The sequence below is a fragment of the Myotis daubentonii genome, chromosome 2 (assembly GCF_963259705.1).
Source record: "Myotis daubentonii chromosome 2, mMyoDau2.1, whole genome shotgun sequence".
Taxonomy (NCBI): domain Eukaryota; kingdom Metazoa; phylum Chordata; class Mammalia; order Chiroptera; family Vespertilionidae; genus Myotis; species Myotis daubentonii.
Window position 1 is genome coordinate 15,349,836 of NC_081841.1, and position 19,224 is coordinate 15,369,059.

A 19,224-nucleotide genomic window follows, 5' to 3' on the forward strand; every position below is an offset into this window, starting at 1 on the left:
AAGAGGAAATGACAGACTGAACTGAGCTCAGTATTCATTTTAATACCTGTGTTAACGGTTATATTAGTGGCCGTCAAAGCACTGGCCAACTCTAAATACATCCCTCTTCGCCTTAAATCAGATGTCTTGGGTGGTACCAGGAACTTACTACTCTGGGCTGACCCAGAGCAAAAGAAGGTGAAATTTGTCTTCCAGGCATTCCTATCACTCGTGCTAATAGGAGCCTGCTGAGCAGGAGAGCTGGAACCCGGGACTCCTCCGAGTCCTAAGGTTTTCTCTGCTCCCTGCTGCTAGAGGCTCAGATAACTCTGTGTCTCACAGAGACCCACACATCTACAAGTCTGAACTTTACCCATCCTGGGAGCAGCCCAAATGTCTTCCCTGAGTCCCACTATGACTCCCTACTTGAGAGCAGAAAGCAGATCTTTCTTTCCAAACAAAAGACAGCTGGAGTTTGTCTCACTGCACCAACCAGAAGCAGAAGACACTAAGACCCCAGAACCTTAATCATACTGAAAGCCCCACTCCACAACCTCACTGCCCAATGGAAGTCTTGGACATTCAGTCTCCTTCTCAGGGGTCGTGTGTGGGTGCCGGAGAGCTAATCTCAAACTCCCACCAAAGACTGGGTATGGCATATAAGACCACTCTCTATATGATATTTCTTTTTTTAATCTTTATTGTTGAAAATATTACATATGTCTCCTGTTTTCCCCCATTGACCCCTTCTAGCTTGCTCCCACCATCCACTCTATTATATTTCTACTCCTGACACCCACTACCTACCTCCTGCCCCCAAGTCTTAGATGCACAGCGTTCAACCAGAATCTGTCCTTTTGAAACCACCACCCAAACATTTTACTCATTTTTCTGACCTTACCAGTATAGGAATTTCACTCCTCAGTGCTTTGTATTATATGACCCCAGAAAATTAATTCATAATCACATGATGGTGGTCAATAATCCCATTGTTCTATTGGGAAAAGGTTAACTATAGGAGCCACAGCTCTGGATTTTTTTCTGTCCCTCACTTGAAACTTGGTGATAACCTTGCTGTACCTTAATATTTACTAAAATGGGCTAATTATTAAAATGTGCCTTCAATATGGAACATGATGCAAGCAGGTAGACAGATGTCCTTAGTGGTGAAGCCAAAGTCCCTAAATACCTGGTGCTGGAAAAAAATAGAATGCTTCCCCATAGGTAATTCCAAATAATATTTTCTTTTTCAAAATAACAAAAGGATTTTCAGGGCAGTGAAAATACTCTGTATTATACTACAATAATGGATGCAGGCCATTATATATTTGTCCAAGTCCATAGAGTTTGCAATACCAAGAGTGAACCCTAATGTAAACTGTAGGGAGTGGCTCTAGAGTTAAGCCTCGGATTGACCTGTGGCAGAGCCACAAACAAGTCCCAGCTTAGAGGGCAGAGCCCTCTTAGCATAATTAAGTTTGACCTTATGGCGGCCCTCTAGATCCTTCCTAGGTAACTAATGGGCTGTGGGAGATGCAGCAAGTGCTGCCAAAACAAGTGAAACTCACAACAACATTGTAACTATGTTGACCACTACCTTGTTTTTCTCTGATTATAAAATAAAGCCTCAGCTTGCTGGCTGGATCCTTCTCTGTGGCCTCATCCAAGCACAGGAGATCCACTGAGCCCCAGCTATATTCTCTTTGTCTGTCTTTTCTTTAATCCTTCACCCCCCACCCCCCACCCCCCTGCCTCAGGCTCACCAAACCCTTGGCTGTGTTGGCACAGCACAGTAAACTATGGACTATGAGGAATGATAATGTGTCAATGTAGGTTCACCAAGTACAGCAAATGTACCATTCTGGTAGAGAAGTCTGTGAAAGAATTCTGTACTTTTCACTCAGTTTTGCCATGAACCAAAACTTCTGTAAAAAGTCAAGTTTATTAATTTTAAAAAATTACATAAAAGGTACTTTTAAGCAAAATTAAAGTCTATGTTTTCTAAATATTTCAAGTTTCTCAAAGCTGGAGTTTCCCCCTTCCTCTTTTTATGTACCCTGCACTGCTGGTGTCCTCCACTCAGTGCATCATCCTGCACGGACCACCAACCTACAAGGTCAGAGAGGGCCAAGTGGTCTGTAGATTCCCCCAGTGCCCTATAATGAATGGGTCCCTTTTCGAGAGAAGAGAAAGAGAATATTGTGGCTGATGACTAATGTCTGTAAAAGCACAATGTGCTCAAAAAGATTAGGAGGTATAAGTGACGTGGCAGCCCTTCAAAGCAATACCCCAAAGAAAAAGTGAGTAGAAAAGGGACAAGATGAGAAAAGGTAGAGACAAAAGCATGAGCTCACAATAAAAAGCCCACGAGAGCTGGAGACGCTCTTGATCATGAAAAGGAGGAGCCAGATGATGGAGCTAGAAGACAGTAGGGTTCTGTTGTCTGCAGAAGGGGAAGTAGACAACCTTGCCTGCCCTGCCCCAGGTGTTTAAATCCAGGGGGATGAGAGGGAGAGTGTGTGTAGAGCAATGACAAAGTCAGCTGACCTCTGTCCCACACTGTCTACCACAGAGCCCGCAGCTGTGCCTGTGGATGAATCAATGAGTCATTAAGGAAAAGTGAACTTATAGTTGGCATCCTCAGCTTAGAAGAAAGTGTGAGAGAGTTGGAAAGATTTTCAAACAAAACATACTCAAGTGAAAAGATTCTAAAGACAAGATGATAGACAGTGTTGGTCAGATTAGAGATACAATTCCTCTTTGTCCCAGCATTCCCCCTTATGGGAATTTCTCCCACAGATTTCCGTGGGCATGTGTGCAATGATGTACTTATGAGGTCATCCACTTGTAATTGCAAAAGTTTGAAAACCACAATATTGTTCACCAAATAGAGGACTTGTTCAATAAATGAGGGCACAGCGCTGCAGTGCAATACAGTACATGTGTAAACTAGAACCAAGAAATGAGAAAGCTTCCTGTGTATTGACAAGGAGACATCCATTGCTTAGTCAAAAAAAAAAAAAAGGAAAGCTCAAAATTACAGTATGCTACTTTCGGGGTAGAAGTTCAAATGGAAACATTTCAAAATGTGTTTCTGCTTGTATTTTCATAAAAGGTGGGTATCTTCAAGGAGAGGAGTTGAATAAATGTGGATAGAGAAAAATACAAAGGCTTTTGCACAGAACCCCTTTTTATATTGTTTTGATTTTTTGAATTGTGAGTATTACTGATTTGAACATTTTAAATAGGAACCAATGGCTCAGAGAGTGTGGTGAGTGGCAGCAGTTGAGTACCCACTAGACATTTTCTTGCCACCCCAGTGCAGTGAGTCGGGAAAACAGGAGTGCACTGTGTTTGCATATGGTTGGAATCTCCCTCAGTATTTTCCAAGCATTGAATTTTGAGGTCACTCCCACCCAAGCCCCAATATCAGTTGGGCATCCTGCTTCCCTTCTTGGTAGAAGATGAATCTGCTAGGGTGACCCAGGCAAATCAGCAGCTTTTCTGAGGCTGAGGCTGTGGCTGCTTCTTGTGCAACCGGCTGGACACGGAGGCATGACTCTCTGGCCTTGAGAATGCGGGGCACTCAGAGCCAGACCGAGAGTATGTGTGTGGGGAGACGGCTGGGCTCGCCGACTGCCAGAATAAAGGGTGGGAGAGAACGGGATACCACTTATCTCCCTCACACTCCTTCCTCATTCCAGACCCAAACACCAGACCAGTATGTCTCCAACTGAGTAAAAAATGGGAACATGGGATAATGCCACATGTGAGGAATGTGTGGAATCCCACACAGAGCATAACACTGATGTACTTAATTTGGTTTATAAATACAATTTCTGTGGAATCCTCTTGTGTGTTAAAAAAAAAAAAAAAAAAAAAAAAGACCCACTTGATTAGAAATTAGGGAAGATGGATTCCCATCTGGAATCTGTTGCCATCTGGAAGTAGAACCTCTTGCAGGTCATTGAACTTCTCTTTGCCTTCCTCATCTGAAACATGTGATAATTTTTAAAAATATTTTTATTTTGATTTTAGAGAGGAAGGGGTGGGGGGAGAAATAGAAACATCAGTGATGATAGAGAATCATTGATCGGCTGCCTCCTGCACACCCCCTGCTGGGGATCTGAGACCGCAACCTGGGCATGTGCCCGACTGGGATCGAACCCAGGACCCTTCAGTCCCCAGGCCGACGCTCTTTCCACTGAGTCAAACCAGCTAGGGCGAAACATGTGATAATTAATTGCCTGACCAAGCACATAGAGGTTAAGAACACAAGAGGCTTGAAAAAGCACAAACATAACTTTGAAGTTAACTGAAGGCATGCTTATTACCTACATGGCTTACATTCTCTTCTCTTTCAACCTGAAAAGGTTGTCAGCAAGTACACTTTGGTTTACTCTGAAAGAAGTTAGGTTGGCTTTTCTGGTATATGGGGGTGGGGCGAGGGGACTTTAACTTCACAATAGGATCTTGCTTTGTGTTTGTCCAAGACCCATTTCTCAACCCTTCCTTCTGAGAAACAACTTCCACCCACCATCAGTTGAGTAGTTTGGGTGGGTGTTGACTCTTTCCTGCTCCAGAGGTGGACATGTGACCCAGGCCTGACTAATCCGAGCATCCTGCCTTCCAGAGCTACTGGATGGGCATGTGACCAAGCCAGCCAATTGCAGACAACGAGTTTCAAGTCATTAGCTATTGTTGGAACTACTGAGAAGTCCTCCCTTCCCACTGGACAGGGTGCAGGCCTGGGGTTTCCAGAAGCCATCTCACTCTGACCAGAGGAAAGCCTGCCTGAGAATGATGCCACCAGAGAGGAAAGCATAGCTGACAGGAGAGAATAAAGAGAGTCCTGGAAAGATTGAGGGGATCTCTTTGTAAATTATACCATTATCTAACTACTGTATTGTACATCTGAAACTAATATAAAGTAACATTGAATGTGAACCGTAATTAAAATCTATATATATAAAAAGCCAGTGACAGTAACGCCATAATGACCAGAATGACCGGCCGCTATGACGCCCACTGTGGCCAGCGAACCGGCCTGATCAGGGGGTGGGGCCAGCCAGCCAACCTCCCACGGCCCCTCCCCTGGGCCAGCCCGTCCCTGATCAGACTCTCCCACCCTGATCAAGGGCAGACCAGCTGGCCAAACACCCACCCCCATTTCCTTCCCCCCAGCCATCCCTACCCCCTATGGGCCCCCACCACCCTGATCAGCCTGCAGCCCCTCCCCCTGGCTGGCCCTGCCCCTGATCACCCCTCACCCCATCCAGGGACAGGGCTGGCCAGCCCACCACCCACAACCCCTCCCCCAGCCAGCCCGGCCCTGATCGGGCCCAATCAGGGCAGGCAGGCCAGCCAACCTCCCGCCATCTCCTCCTCCTGATAGGCCCAGCCCCTATCCACCCGATGGGGGCCAGGCCGGCTGGACCCCACCTGTGCATGAATTCATGCACTGGGCCTTTAGTAAAATAATAAAAGGAATCTCTACAAAGATAAACCATGTGCCCACATGCAAAGTTACATGATTTAAGAAAATGTAAGGTTTAAATTAAACCTTTATAAAATCCAAAAGAGCTAGAATTGTTTCCCTGATAAATATATATCATTGTTGTACCCAGGCAACATATTATAATTTAACAGACACACAAATTGCTAAAATAAAGAAGTGCTTCATTTTATTTGACTCTTTCAGCCATGAGGTCCAAGGAAATGCAAGTTCTTGGAAATGAGAAATAATACCGAAATGTGGAACAGACCAAGTTTAAAGGTTGTATGGAATCAGCAGAAAGTGGCTGTCTGGAGTGAGTTTTGGCCTAGTTGTTGGCCAAGGCCAGGTGTACCATTTTGTCTAGCCCAGGTAACAATTTCTGTGATAACTATCCAGCGCGAAGAGAGTTGTCAGAGAATAGTGAAGCCCACACAACTGAAATGTTTACAGTACATGAAACAAAAACAGTCAACAACCATTGATCCATCACTTAACTGGCGAATCAGTGTAAATCTCAGTAGGCAGCACTACAAATATCTCTAGTCATTCCTTTATATGTTCACTCATTCATTCATGAAGTCAATGAGTGTTTATTAAGCACCTATGGTGTACCAGGTGGTGCCTGGTTAAATGCTAGAGTTATAAGGATCAAGAGTAAGGCATATACTCTGCCCTCAAGGAGCTCCCAATCTAATCTCACAGAGAGATGTGGAAAAGAGAAAGACCATGCATAAGGAGGTGCTGATAACAAGTCTGTCCAAAGTGAGACCAACCATGAACTGCAGTTTCCATGCTAAAGGCATGTGGCATTCCTCCTCCCTTCAGAAAAACAACTGCTCGACATAGCTTTGATCAGTCTTCCAGTTCCAGGGTGATCATGGGGACCCACAGCATGGGACAAGCCATGTATCTCCTCAGTGCTCCCCAGAGGGACCTGATAACCATTCCTGGGTCTGTCGTAACTTGGCAGAGGTTTAGTATTAAGTACAAGTCTCCTTCCTATAGTCCCGCCTTCCACGAATGCCCCTGAGACTCACTTTCCCTCCTTGCTCAACCCGAATTCGGGGAGGTTTTCCCTTTAGCTGCTCACCTCCATGTTGCTCTGCTGTTGAAAGGTTTGTGATTTCTAACCAGCACTGCTGAGTCCATCCCACCCAGCCATGGCAGAGCATGGAGCCATGAACCAGGAGGTCACGGTTTGAATCCCTGTCAAGGCACATGCCAGGGTTGTAGGCTCAATCCCCCAGTAGGGAGCGTGCAGGAGGCAGCCAGTCAATGATTCTCACTCATCTTTGATGTTTCTATCCCTCTCTCCCTCTCCCTTCCTCTCTCTGAAATCAATAAAAAAAAAACAACAACATGTATTTTTTAAAAGTATGCCCATTACAAACTGCCAATCAGCAGCAAAGGAAAAGACTCTGGCTCTTGTGAGCAAGGCAGAAGTTCAAAACTGAGGTTTTCTGTGGAGCGTTAATGTGTATGGTGGTATTAAGGCTTTTTGATAGAAGCATTTGGCTTATTTAATTCATTTAAAAATCCGTGTCATAGCTAGAGTTCTTTTATTAACTAAATCTTGATGATCACTATAAATTGAAGTGTACAAATGCCCTCATATGAAATTATAGTTTATTCTCAAAATATCCCAAGGTTACTTGTTAGTAAATTCCTCATTTAGTGTATTTCCAGAAATCACTCACACACAAAGAAACAACAAAATCTGTACAAAAATAAGAGCTCTCCATTTTCCGTACACCTTATCTTTTGTGTAATGAACTTGTGAATATAAAAAAAGTACCAGTTTAGAAAATTATACAAACATTGCTAGGTCATAAGTGCTCTACATTCTCTAGGAAAACATCCCTTTGGAAATAGGACAACTATTGGGAATTCTTCGTGAAATTCAAGTCCCGGGTGTGCCACAGATGCCTGCCTGCTCCAGGGCAGCATTCATACCCGATCTGTCCCCTGTGCCACATCTAGAAACTGTCTGCGACTTGCAATGAGTAAGATACCATTCCTCTTTCTTCAGATGTCATTATTAAGTTCTGTGGATATCCTCAGGGTGACACTCTATTAAAAAAAAAGCAAAGAAAGGTTTAAAAGAAGGTCAGCAATTCCAGGACCAGCTATTCAAGTCCCCAAAGCATTGCAGCCCCGAAGCATGACCTCACTATGATTTGTGCTAAGCTTGAGTTGACTCCTCAAGAAGTTTCTTGGCTTTCTATATATTTTTAGCTAGTCCCAATTCATTGGTTTCAAAAATGTAAGATTTTTACCTGTGGCCAAATCTAATAAGGTTCCACCTTCTCTCTGCCTTGTGGACATGTTTCAACAACATACTTTTATTTTTTCAAAAGACATATATATGGCTTTGGCTGGGTAGCTCAGTTAGTTAGAGCAGTGTCTCAACACACCAAGGTTGGGGTTTGATCCCCGGTTAAGGCACATACAAGAATCAACTAGTGAATGCATAGATAGGTGGAACAACAAATCGATGTCTCTCTCTCTCTCTCTCTCTCTCTCTCTCTCTCTCATCAATAACTAAAAAATTCAAATAAATAAAAACATATCTCCAGGGGTGAGGGATGGGTGGAGGTGGGCAAAGAGTGGGAAAATGTGGGACATCTGTAATTGTGTCAACAATAAAAAATAAAATAAATAAAACAACATAAAAAGACATATCATTTGGAACCAGTAAATGAGATCTCCTAAAAAACAAAATCAGGATGTATAACTATAAACATCAAATGGCAGAGGACACTGGAAACTTCATTGTTTGGGAGAGCTGCTAAAGCCGCATGCCTTTGGGAAAAAACTAAGTTGCACAATACATATATTTTTCCAAACACGTAATAGTAAAAAGAAAGGCAAATCGTGCTCTCATTTTTCATGCAAAAAATTTTCTATGGATTTTTCCAATCCTAATTGTCAGCAATTTACAACACTGAAATGGATAAACACCTACCTGGAAATCATGGATGAACGTTAGGAAGTAAAAAATAAAACCGAAGGCCACTGTCCATTCACAGATCGCACTCACCACATGATATGCATAATCCTAACAGCAATGGGAAAGAAACACAATTTAGCCTAAATGGATGCACTTCAGAGCAGAGGAGGCTGTCCGAGAGCATCAGTCAACCCCTGGAGCAAAGACAGCAGCAAGGTTGTGCAGGTGAATGGCAGGGCGCCTGCCCAGTTAGAACGTGGGTGCAATTATTCCCAAAGTACTTTCTCCCTCTTCTATGCTCTGGCTTTAAGACTTGACTATAGCCCGCCAGCCTTAGCTCAGTGATTGAACGTCAACCTATGAAATAGGAGGTCAAGGTTCGATTCCTGGTCAGGGCACATGCCTGTGTTGCAGGCTCCATCCCCAGTGTAGGGTGTGCAGGAGGCAGCCAATCAATGATTCTCTCTCATCATTGATGTTTCTACCTCTCTCTCCCTCTCTCTTTCTGTCTGAAATCAATAAAAATGTTTTGGGGATTTTGTTGTTGTTTTTAAAAAAGGCTTGTTTTTGTTTATAGAGTTTCAAAAAGCAAAAGAAGGGCCAAAAAATGGCTGAGAACAGGAAGCCAATGTGGACTCCCCAGAAGGCAGAACTTCCCATGCAGAGCAGGACTTGCTCTCCAGAGGCTGGGAATCCCCAAGTTTTCCAAAGCGTAGGTATCGAGAGGAAATTGGCTAACTGTCAGCACTGGGTTTTGTGGTCTCTGCTGCTACAGAAAATGTCAGTTCAGAAAATAGTTCGGCTTAACATTATATGTAAACATAGCAGCAAAGCAAATGCTAACGAGACATCTGTACACAGTCACTGACTACCTTCTTGGGGGCAGGAAGGAGAGAATGGGCAGCAAGAATGAGGATGGCTTTCACTGGGGTTCCGAGGTCAGCTGCCTATGGAAGCCAGGAGATTAATAAAAATCAACGGAACTGATAGTTGCAGAGAGGGAGTGAAGTGGGGAGGAAGCCCATGCTTATCAGCTCAATTCCATTTTCACCAAATGGGGACCTATGACACCAGGAACACCAGGGCTGCTTTTAAAAAATGACAACAAAAGTGAGCGTGTGTGTGTGTGTGTGTGTGTGTGTGTGTGTGTGTGTGTGTGTGTGATCTCCTGATTTTGAAATGCTGGAAACGTTTTAAAAAGCATTTTTAAACCCCATCTAAGTAAAAACTAACACCTGCATTTTGACTTTGCCCATTTGCCAAATCAGGCCTGTGGACTGCCAGGTCTGATTTCAAACCATGACCTGTTGCTTTTTGTTATTTTCCCTTCCCCCCACCCCCACTTTGCTTTCTGCTATAGATCACAAGTGTGAATAAACAAATGGTACTGGATTGCATGTCAGTTCTATGATGACAGTTGTTTTCTTTGATCCAGTTTTCATCCGCAAAGATTAACGGAGGAACATCGAACTCTCAGACACCTCTCCTTACTCTCCCCCTTCCAGGACATCACCATCCACCCTCTCTCCTTATCCAGGCCGAACTGGGGAGAACCTAACCACCTCACACTAGGGCAGCGGTTCTCAACCTGTGGGTCGCGGCCCCTTTGGAGGTCGAATGACCCTTTCACAGGGGTCGCCTAAGACCATCCTGCATATCAGATATTTACATTACGATTCATAACAGTAGCAACATGACAGTGATGAAGTAGCAACGAAAATAATGTTATGGTTGGGTCACAACATGAGGAACTGTATTTAAAGGGCCAGAAGGTTGAGAACCACTGCACTAGGGGGTAGAGAACAGAAGTTGCCCCCTTTTGGTGACAGAACCAGGGGATCTGCTTCATCCCCTTATCATCCCGGGACAATAAAGATGGCTTATAAAATTTTGGCAGAAATTTCTTTAGCATGATGTTAATGAAAGTATGCTGAACCAGAAGCCCATACTCCACTATCCATGTGTGAGTACAGGCAAAGCTCTAATTTCCTTGCTCCATAAAATGAGACAGTTAAATTCTAATTCTCACCCTCCCCACCAAGTTAGTCAATGCACACGTCTGCATTATGAAAGCCCTAAAGCAGTACACATTCGTTTGGGGCAGTACCTAAGTGCTTATTCCATTTAGTGAATTAATGCAAAGGACTTTCGTTTTATTTATTGATATTGGGAACAGAAGGCAATCTAAGAGTGGCATGGTACTTTATGGAGTAAATATGAAAACAGGTACTTTTAACATTTTTAAGATTAAATAAGGAATGAAAAATAAAAAGGCTTTTTAAACAGCCTGGGGATATGCTTTGAGGAACCCTTCCCAGCAGCTGATTTTTATTTGATTTGTGGGGGAAAGTCTCCCCCAAGTGGTTGAAAAGTAAAGTACACCTGAGTCCGCTCTGCTGTGAGGTCTCACTCTCAGGAAGCAATCTATATAAATAGAAGCCTAAGTGACCATTCGACCGTTCGACCATTCGACCAGTAGCTGTGATGCCCACTGACCACCAGGGGGAAGACCCTCAACACACAGGCATGGAAACATGGAACAGACTGATGAATCTCAGAGGGGAGGGGGGAGAGGGAGGAGGAGGGTGGGAAGAGATTAGCCAAAGATCTTACATGCATACCAGAGGCCTGGTGCACAGATTCGTGCACCAGTGGGGTCCCTCAGCCTGGCCTTCAAGGATTGGGCTGAAACCAGCAGTCCAACATCCCCTGAGGGGTTCCAGATTGTGAGAGGGCACAGGTCAAGCTGAGCGACCCCACCCATGCATGAATCAGTGCACCGGGCCTCTAGTGTTTTATTTGTAAAATTTTTCTGAATCATTCTCTTCCTCAGCATCTCTAGTCTCTCCCTTGTCTTCTGCAGGCTCCCATTGTATGCCAGAATCCTCCTCTAACCACACTGTCCCCTATAGCCTTCATCATCTCATTTCTCCTTTCCCTTTCACCTCCAAATATTCATGGACAGCTGGATAAAGGAAAGATTCCTCTCACCATTTTTTCAACCTCCTGCAATTGGCTTTTAACTTCAGCATTCTTAACTGAAACTGCATTTTGGATAACATCAGTAACTCCACCTCTCCCTTGAAAAAACGTTCCTAAAAGAGACCAAAAAAACAAACACCCACTCCTGCTATTCTTTCATCAACTCTTCTCTCCAGGGTGTCATTCATTCTCCATATGGCATCGAGATGAGCCACCGCTGTAAGTATCTAAAGGCACAAGTTCATCTCAAACCTGAACATTCAGTCCTGGGTGTTGTGATCTTTGGTCTGGAAATCTCACTCTACCCTCTGCTCTGATGGCTCTCAATCCCACCAGAGGTCCAGTCCCATGTGTCCAACTGGACATTTCTCCTTGATGTTTTACTACCGCCCCAGACTCAACAATTCTAAAAACAAACCCATCCACGTCCCCCATGAAATAATCTATCCTCCTAGGAATCTTATCTCTCTCTGTCATGGGAACAAATTCTTTGGCTTGTCCAAGAAGTCCTCGTTGATTCATCATGTTCTTTCATTCTCATGTTAGTCACGTGCCAGTGCTCATCAAATATTTTCCCCCTATTACTCCCAATCAATCTAGGCTGGTCTTTATTTGAAATCTGAACTGCCTTCTCTATCATCCTAAATCTGGGCTCCCTCCTCTTCAATCAATTCCAGGCATTTCTTCTAACTAATACTCATCCAATAATATTCTTTCAATTTACTTCCCTCAGAGGAAAGGGGGAGTGGTGGGAAGAGATTACTCAAAGATCTTTTGCATTACCTATGCACACAGATAATAGGGTGATGAAGGCCTGAAGCAGGGTGATACTCTCAACGAGAAAGATTTTTTTTTTAATTTCGAAAATAATCCCAGGAATCATTTGGGATTACTCCAATAGCTAATTACGACCCATGAATTGCCAAATAGTTGGACAGTAAGTTACTTACTTCATATTTTGCAACTTGTTCTAAGAAATGGCAGTGATCCTTTCTTTCTAAGAAGGCTTCACACAGCCACAGTCTCATACCACTAGTCTTGACACTCATATTGAAAATGACTTGAATTTTACCTTTTCTTGGGGATTCCACTCCAGCTTGGTTATGGAAATCAGTGAAGCACAGGTAATCACTAAAAAAAGAAGAGTGCTAAGGAAAGTACTGAAGAAAATAGGTCCTTTAATGTTAAGACTAGATTATTCTTCTAGTAGTATAATTACACAGTGTTAAACATGTTTTACCTCACACCCATTAGGTTGTGAAAACAAGTGTTGGTGCAGATGTGGAGAAGTTGGAACCCTTGTGCACTGTTGGTGGGAATGTAAAATGGGGCAGCCACTGTGGAAAACAGTACAGAGGTTCCTCAAAAAATTAAAATTAGAATTACCATATGACGCAGCAATTCCACTTTGAGGTATACACCCCAAATAACTGAAAGTAGAGTTTCAAAGAGATATTTGTACAGCCATGTTCATGGCAGCACTACTCATAATAGCTAAACGTTGGAAGCAACCCAAGTGTCCGTTGACAGATGAATAGATAAGCAAAATGTGCTATATACATACAATGGAATATTATTCAAGGACATTCTGCAATATGCTACAATATAGATAAACCTTGAAGACATTAAGCTAAGTGGAATAAGCCCATTAGAAAACGTAAGTACAGTATGATTTCACTTTTATGAGGTACTTAAGTAGTCAATATCATAAAGACAGTAGAACAGCAGTTTCAAATCCTGGGGAAAGGGGACAATAGGGAATTATTGTTTAACTAGAGACCCGGTGCATGACATTCATGCACTGGGGGAGGGCGGAGGGAAGGTGGGTGGGCCCCTGGGCTCAGCCTACGCCCTCTTGCTGTCCAGGACCCCTCAGGGGGTGTCTGCCTGCCAGGGATCAGGCCTAAGTCAGCAGTCAGACATCCCTCTAGCAGTCGGGACCCCTCACTCCTTACCACCCGCCTACAGTGGAGGCGGGAGAGGCTCCTGCCACTGCTGCACTTGCCAGCCGTGAAGCCAGCTTCTGGCTGAACAGAGCTCCCCCTGTGGGAGTGCACTGACCACCAGGGGGCAGCTCCTGCATTGAGCGTCTGCCCCCTGGTGGTCAGTGTGCAGCATAGCGACCAGTAGTTCTGCTTTGCATATTAGGGTTTTATTATCTACACTAATAAAAGAGAAAAATGGTAATTGGCATACGATGATACCCTTTTCATTGGCTAATCGGGGCTATATGCAAATTAACTGCCAACTAAGATTGGCAGTTAACTGCCAACTAAGATTGGCAGTTAACTGCCAACAAGATGGCGGTTAATTTGCATATGTAGGCACAATGCAGGGAGGCGAAAGGGAAAGCAGGAAGAAGCCCCCTGCCACTGACAGTGATCGGAAACCCAGGGGGGAGCTAAGAACTTGGGGGCAGCCATGATCGGAGAATCAGGCGCCTTTTCCACCCTGGTCAGTGATAGCAGGAAGTAGGGGTGGAGCCAGCGATGGGAGCTGGGCACGGTCGAAGGTGGCAGTCCCAGGAGCTAGGGGCCCCTTGCCTGGGCCTAAAGCGGAGCCCACGATCGCGGGGCCGCTGCAGCTGCGGGTCCCCGCTGCCAGGGCCAAACGCCTCAGCCAGAGGCATCCTGCAGGGGCAGGGGCGGAGCCCACCCGATCGCGGTGCCCCCCGCTGCCACTGCAGGTTCCCGCTGCCCGGGCTGGACGCCTAGGCCAGAGGCATCAGGCCTGGGCTGGGGGCAGAACCAGTGATGGGGGGAAATGAGGGTCCCCTGGGCAAGGGGCCGATCCTGAGATTGGAGGGTGATGGGGGTCAACACCTGAGGGCTCCCAGTATGTGAGAGGGGGCAGGCTGAGCTGAGGGACACTCCCCCCCCCCCCCCGCCCCACACCCAGTGCACGAATTTCATGCACCGGGCCCCTAGTATAGGATAAGTGTAGATTTTGTTTTACAAGTTGAAAAAAATATGGAATGGATGGTGGTGATGGTTACACAACTATGTTATTTAATGCCACTGAACTATACTTAAAAAGTGGTCAAGATGCCCAGCTGGATATCTCAGTAGTTGAGCATTGACCAATGAACCAGGAGGTCACAGTTCAATTCCTGGTCAGGGCACTTGCCCACATTGGGGGATAACCCCAGTAGGGGGCATGCAGGAGGCAGCTGATCAGTGATTCTCTCTCATCATTGATGCTTCTCTCTCTCTCCCTCTCTCTTCCTCTCCGAAATCAATTAAAATATATTCTAAAAATCGAAGAGATATGTCCTACACCTGACCTTGAGGCCAGCCTAATAATGACCTGGCACTGAGTCCATTGCCCTCTGTGGACAGCAAGGTCTGCATAAAGGCAGTGACATCCATTTGATTGAAGGCAAAAGAGAAAGAGAATTGAGATGCTCTAAAAAAAAGTTAAAAATTCAAAGTGTTGCCTCAATGCCAAGTTTAGAGCCTCCTCTAAATTCGGGGTCAGCAACTCCTCTCCGTACCCCCCACCCCCATAGTTTGCAATGCTGAACACTTCTATGTTTTTTTAAATAAAGCATAGCAGATTCTCCGACCCTTTTATGACCATATTTCTGTTTCTAATAGTTTTAAAGCCTCTTAATTCTTTCGTTTATTTGTTTTTTAGTTCTGGGCACCTGGTACCATGCTGCAGGGGGAAAAAGAAGAGGTGGGGGAAACCCTGGCTAAATGGATTTGGTCTCAACTCCCAGAAACCTCAGAGTCTTGTTGAAGGAAGCCCAGGGCTGTGCCATATGAGAGACAAGAACAAAGCACTGTGATGAGGCAGAGGAAAAAGTATTAATTCAGAGTGGAATGGGGTTTGAGGTGTCAGGGAGGCCTTCCCGGAGTTGAACTTACTCTAAGTTATGAAGTTTGAGGAGCCCTCTAGAGCAGAGCTGTCCCACAGAAACACAACACCAGCCACATGTGTAATGTTAAATTTTCTACTGCAGTGTCTGTGCAGTAGGCACTTAGACAGGCATGAGCAGGCTAGGAGCCATAGGCCAGGTATGGAATGTCACCGGGGCGGAAATCCCAGGGTACCTAGCAACCGGCAAAACTAGGAAAACAGGGACCTTACCCCAGGGTGACCTTTCCTCCCCTATCGAGCCTTTCGTGTCTCACTAGTCATGAGGCAGACCACCCCCACCCTCCCCTTAGAGGAGGAACAAGGGGGGAGGAGAATAGTCTCATATGACTCTTTGCACAATCACTTCTTAAGCAGTAAGTCCTCTGGACAATGAGGTTCTGGCACATATCACATGATTTTGGAAGCACAGCCTCAGGTATGTTGACCACCAGGACAGAGTTTTGGTTAAACTGGAGATAACAGCTAGGACTCAGCTCCAAGCCCAGAAAAACAGTAAGGCCAGGAGGGCAACACATGGCTGACATTAGGACCAGCTTTGATGGCTACTGACCCTCTGCCCTGGCACCTACCAACCACACCTGGTAAAGCTGATGAATATTCTATTGAGATTCTCCCTAGGACCTCCCCGAAGAGCCCTGCCTTTAAAGAGAGGATAAAAACCCTTGGATGGAGGACCCAACTCTCTCTTTCTCCCTCTTCCCCAACCTCCCTCCCTCTCTCTCTCTTTCTTGAGCCTATCAGGGCCTTTCCCCACCCCCTTCTTTCCCCAGTGCAGGCTCTCTGGGAACACATCTGAGCTTTTCCCCCTCTCCTTCCCCAAGGTGCATTCTCTCTGCCTTTGTTTTTCCTAAGCTCCAAGGGCCCTTCTTTTGCCCCTGTAACTTGTTTCCTGAGCCCACGCAGCCCAGCTGGCTCACTTCTTCTGCTTCTACCTCTGTGACTTTCTAAATAAACTTCTGCTTGTATTTAAGTCTTGGCCCTGAATTCTTTATTAGCCAGAACTCAAGTACTAAGGTTGCTGAACTGAGGTCCATTTGCCAGGAACATTCTGGCGTTGTTTCTCAGCTAACAGCAACATTTTAAGAAAACTAAAAACAAGAAATGAAATTTAATTTTAATAACATAGCTCCTTGAACACAATAGATAAAAATATTACCAGTTCAACATGTAATAATACAAATAATTATTAATGAGACATTTTACTTTTTTTTTTAAGTCTTTGAAATCTGGGGCGTGGTTTACACCATAACCCGTCTCAACACAGACTAGCCACATTTCAAGAGCACAATAGCTACAAGTGGCCTGTGGCGACCATATTGGCCAGAAAGACAAGGTGGAGGGGGTGGTACTCAGCCAGGAGAAGGGCAGGGGGCAAAAGCAGAGGACAGGAAACAGCCCAGTCTTGGGGATTCTCAGAGCACATGTCTCAAGCAAGGGAACCTGGGCCTTGTGCTGTTACTTTGTGAAGTTTACACTGTAGAAGCTGGTGCAAGACAGAGTTTACCAGGAAGGGCCTAGAAGCCTATCTCTAATGTGCCTCAGTTTCTTCAGTAGTTAAATGAGGCTATTTCACAGTAAAGAGAAACAAAGGCATTTTAAAGATGCTTTGCAATTTTTGTAAGTGAATATAAATACCATGCTAGTGTTTAATGCCAAAGACTTTTCTATTTGGAAGAATTTGTTCAAGGTAAGGTGATACAGGGACATACCCTGCTTCTGTGTGGGGCTGCAATCCGTTGGCATGGCTAAGAACTTCTAGAAACAGGAACTCATAGTATTTGAAACTCTGAGGCCTGAAATGCTTATTGTGCTAAAACTCTCTCTGATTTTAATATTTAGACATCTGTCTCCAGAGTTAAAAGCAAGGGAAGGTTTCAGGCTAAAGGTCTGAAGGAAATGTATTTGAAGAGAAAGCATGAATGTCTTCAATCCATAAACAGGACAAGAAAACTGAGAAAGAACTATCTTGGGAACCAGGGTATATATTTTGTCGTTAAATTTCTCAATACTACTAGTAAGATTTGTTTCCTCTGTGCTTACAAATTTTGTAATTAAAAATTTCCTTCCCCAAAATGAAAACAAAACCAACCCCAAGACCATGTGCAGACTTCGCATTTTGTATAGCTTCTATCTCAAAAGAGCAATGCAGAACTTAATATCAGAAGCACATGGTGTACTGCCACCCAAGCTTGCCCTCTTTATACCACAGGCCAACCCAAACGGACAACATGGCTAAGAGAAGAGTTCCCATTTTCCTGTAACATAATCACCCTTTTTCATGACTCTGCAGCTTTCTCCGATAGGAGTGCAGATGGTATTTCAAAAGATGGGAAATATTCCACCCCGTGGAGACCACAGCTTTTTTATGTTCTTTGTTTAATGCCGAGAGAGAGAGAGAGAGAGGAAGAGAGAGAGAGAGAGAGAGAGAGCTTTCATTTCCTCTAAATCAGAACATACAAATGTGATAGATACATTTTTTTCTTTTCACGTTGAATTACAAAATGAGATAAAATTTTGAAAATAAAATCAGTAGTAAAAAGAAAAGGCTACCTGTACTTTAATTGACTTAGAAATAAATAATATAGAGCTTTTCAAAACCTCTTAATGTGGATGAGTAAATGAAAACATCGAATTGCCTAGAGCAGCAGTTCTCAACCTGTGGGTCGCGACCCCTTTGGGGGTCGAACGACCCTTTCACAGGGGTCGCCTAAGACCATCGGAAAACACATATATAATTACATATTGTTTTTGTGATTAATCACTATGCTTTAATTATGTTCAATTCGTAACAATGAAATTGGGGGTCACCACAACATGAGGAACTGTATTGAAGGGTCGCGGCACTAGGAAGGTTGAGAACCACTGGCCTAGAGGCATTGAGAAGGGAGAGTCTGAGCTCCTAGGACTTCAGAGCTATTCCTTTAAGTACAATGTCAATATTTGATGTCTTTTCTTTAGCCAAGTACTCCAAAGAAAAATAAATATTTTACAGGGCTTTTAAAACTGACCCTGCTGGAAGGAAAGTAAACAGAAGCAGAAAGTCATTTTCCCAGCCTCCTTTCCTACCATTCTTTTCCCTCAACATGGTTTTTATCCAACCTGACCAAGTTGAGACATTTTCTTCCAATGGTTCGTCTGAAGTATATGGAAACCTGGCTGTTAACCTTTGCTTTTTTCATGCTCCGTTTTGCTGGGGGGCAGGTAGGGGAAGGTGTCGAGCTTGTAAGGCCACTAACAGACGTGAAAAGGATACTGGGGATGAGAGCTGCGCAGGAAATGAAGGAGATGGCCATCCGTACACGGCAGGTGGAGAGGGCGTTCCACTGGGGACAGGACTTGTAGGAGATGATGGATTGCAGGAGTGTGTACACCACACCGCAGACAAAGGCCAGAAGGGCACCACCATCATGGACCACAGGGACCGCTAACTCCTAGGGAGAAAGACACATGTATGCGTTATTCCAAATGGGTCTGTCCACACGGTGATCTGAGCACTCCCTCCTCTGGGCTATCGGAGGCCATCCATGGTCACAGATGACCCCAAATCGAAAAGATGGTCCTTGCTGGTTTGGCTCAGAGGCTTGAGGACTGAAGGGTCTGGGGTTTGATTCCCAGTCAGGGCACATGCCTGGGTTGCAGGCTCGAGCCCCAGTGTGGGGCCTGCAGGAGGCAGTCAATCAATGAGTCTCTCTTATCATTGATGTTTCTCTCTCTCCCTCTCCCTTCCTCTCTGAAATCAATAAAAATATATTTTTTAAAAAGGAAGAAAATGTGGCTGCTTGCACAAGATTACCAAGAGAAAAGCCTTCCCCCACAATGAAGTAAATGTTCTACAGCAAGCTTGGGCATGAGGGATGAGGACAGAGGACAGACCTTAGAGGGGCAAAGTGGGGCATGGTGGGCTGTGGAGTCCGGCTAACCTGAGTAAAAAAAT

The 19,224-nt window shown here is 44.6% G+C and overlaps 1 protein-coding gene across 1 annotated transcript in view; it reads right to left on the bottom strand.

Moving 5' to 3' along the window:
* Positions 1-5,641: 5,641 nt before the first annotated feature.
* The window catches only part of DRAM1 (DNA damage regulated autophagy modulator 1), a 43,291-nt gene continuing 29,708 nt past the window's right edge, over positions 5,642-19,224 (bottom strand). The window contains exons 4-7 of the mRNA XM_059681844.1: positions 18,544-18,721; positions 12,481-12,539; positions 8,442-8,534; positions 5,642-7,546 (exon numbers count right to left, since the gene is read on the bottom strand). Coding sequence (XP_059537827.1) covers positions 7,502-7,546; positions 8,442-8,534; positions 12,481-12,539; positions 18,544-18,721 — 375 coding nt within the window. The 3' untranslated portion in view covers positions 5,642-7,501. The remainder of the gene's footprint in view (positions 7,547-8,441; positions 8,535-12,480; positions 12,540-18,543; positions 18,722-19,224) is intronic.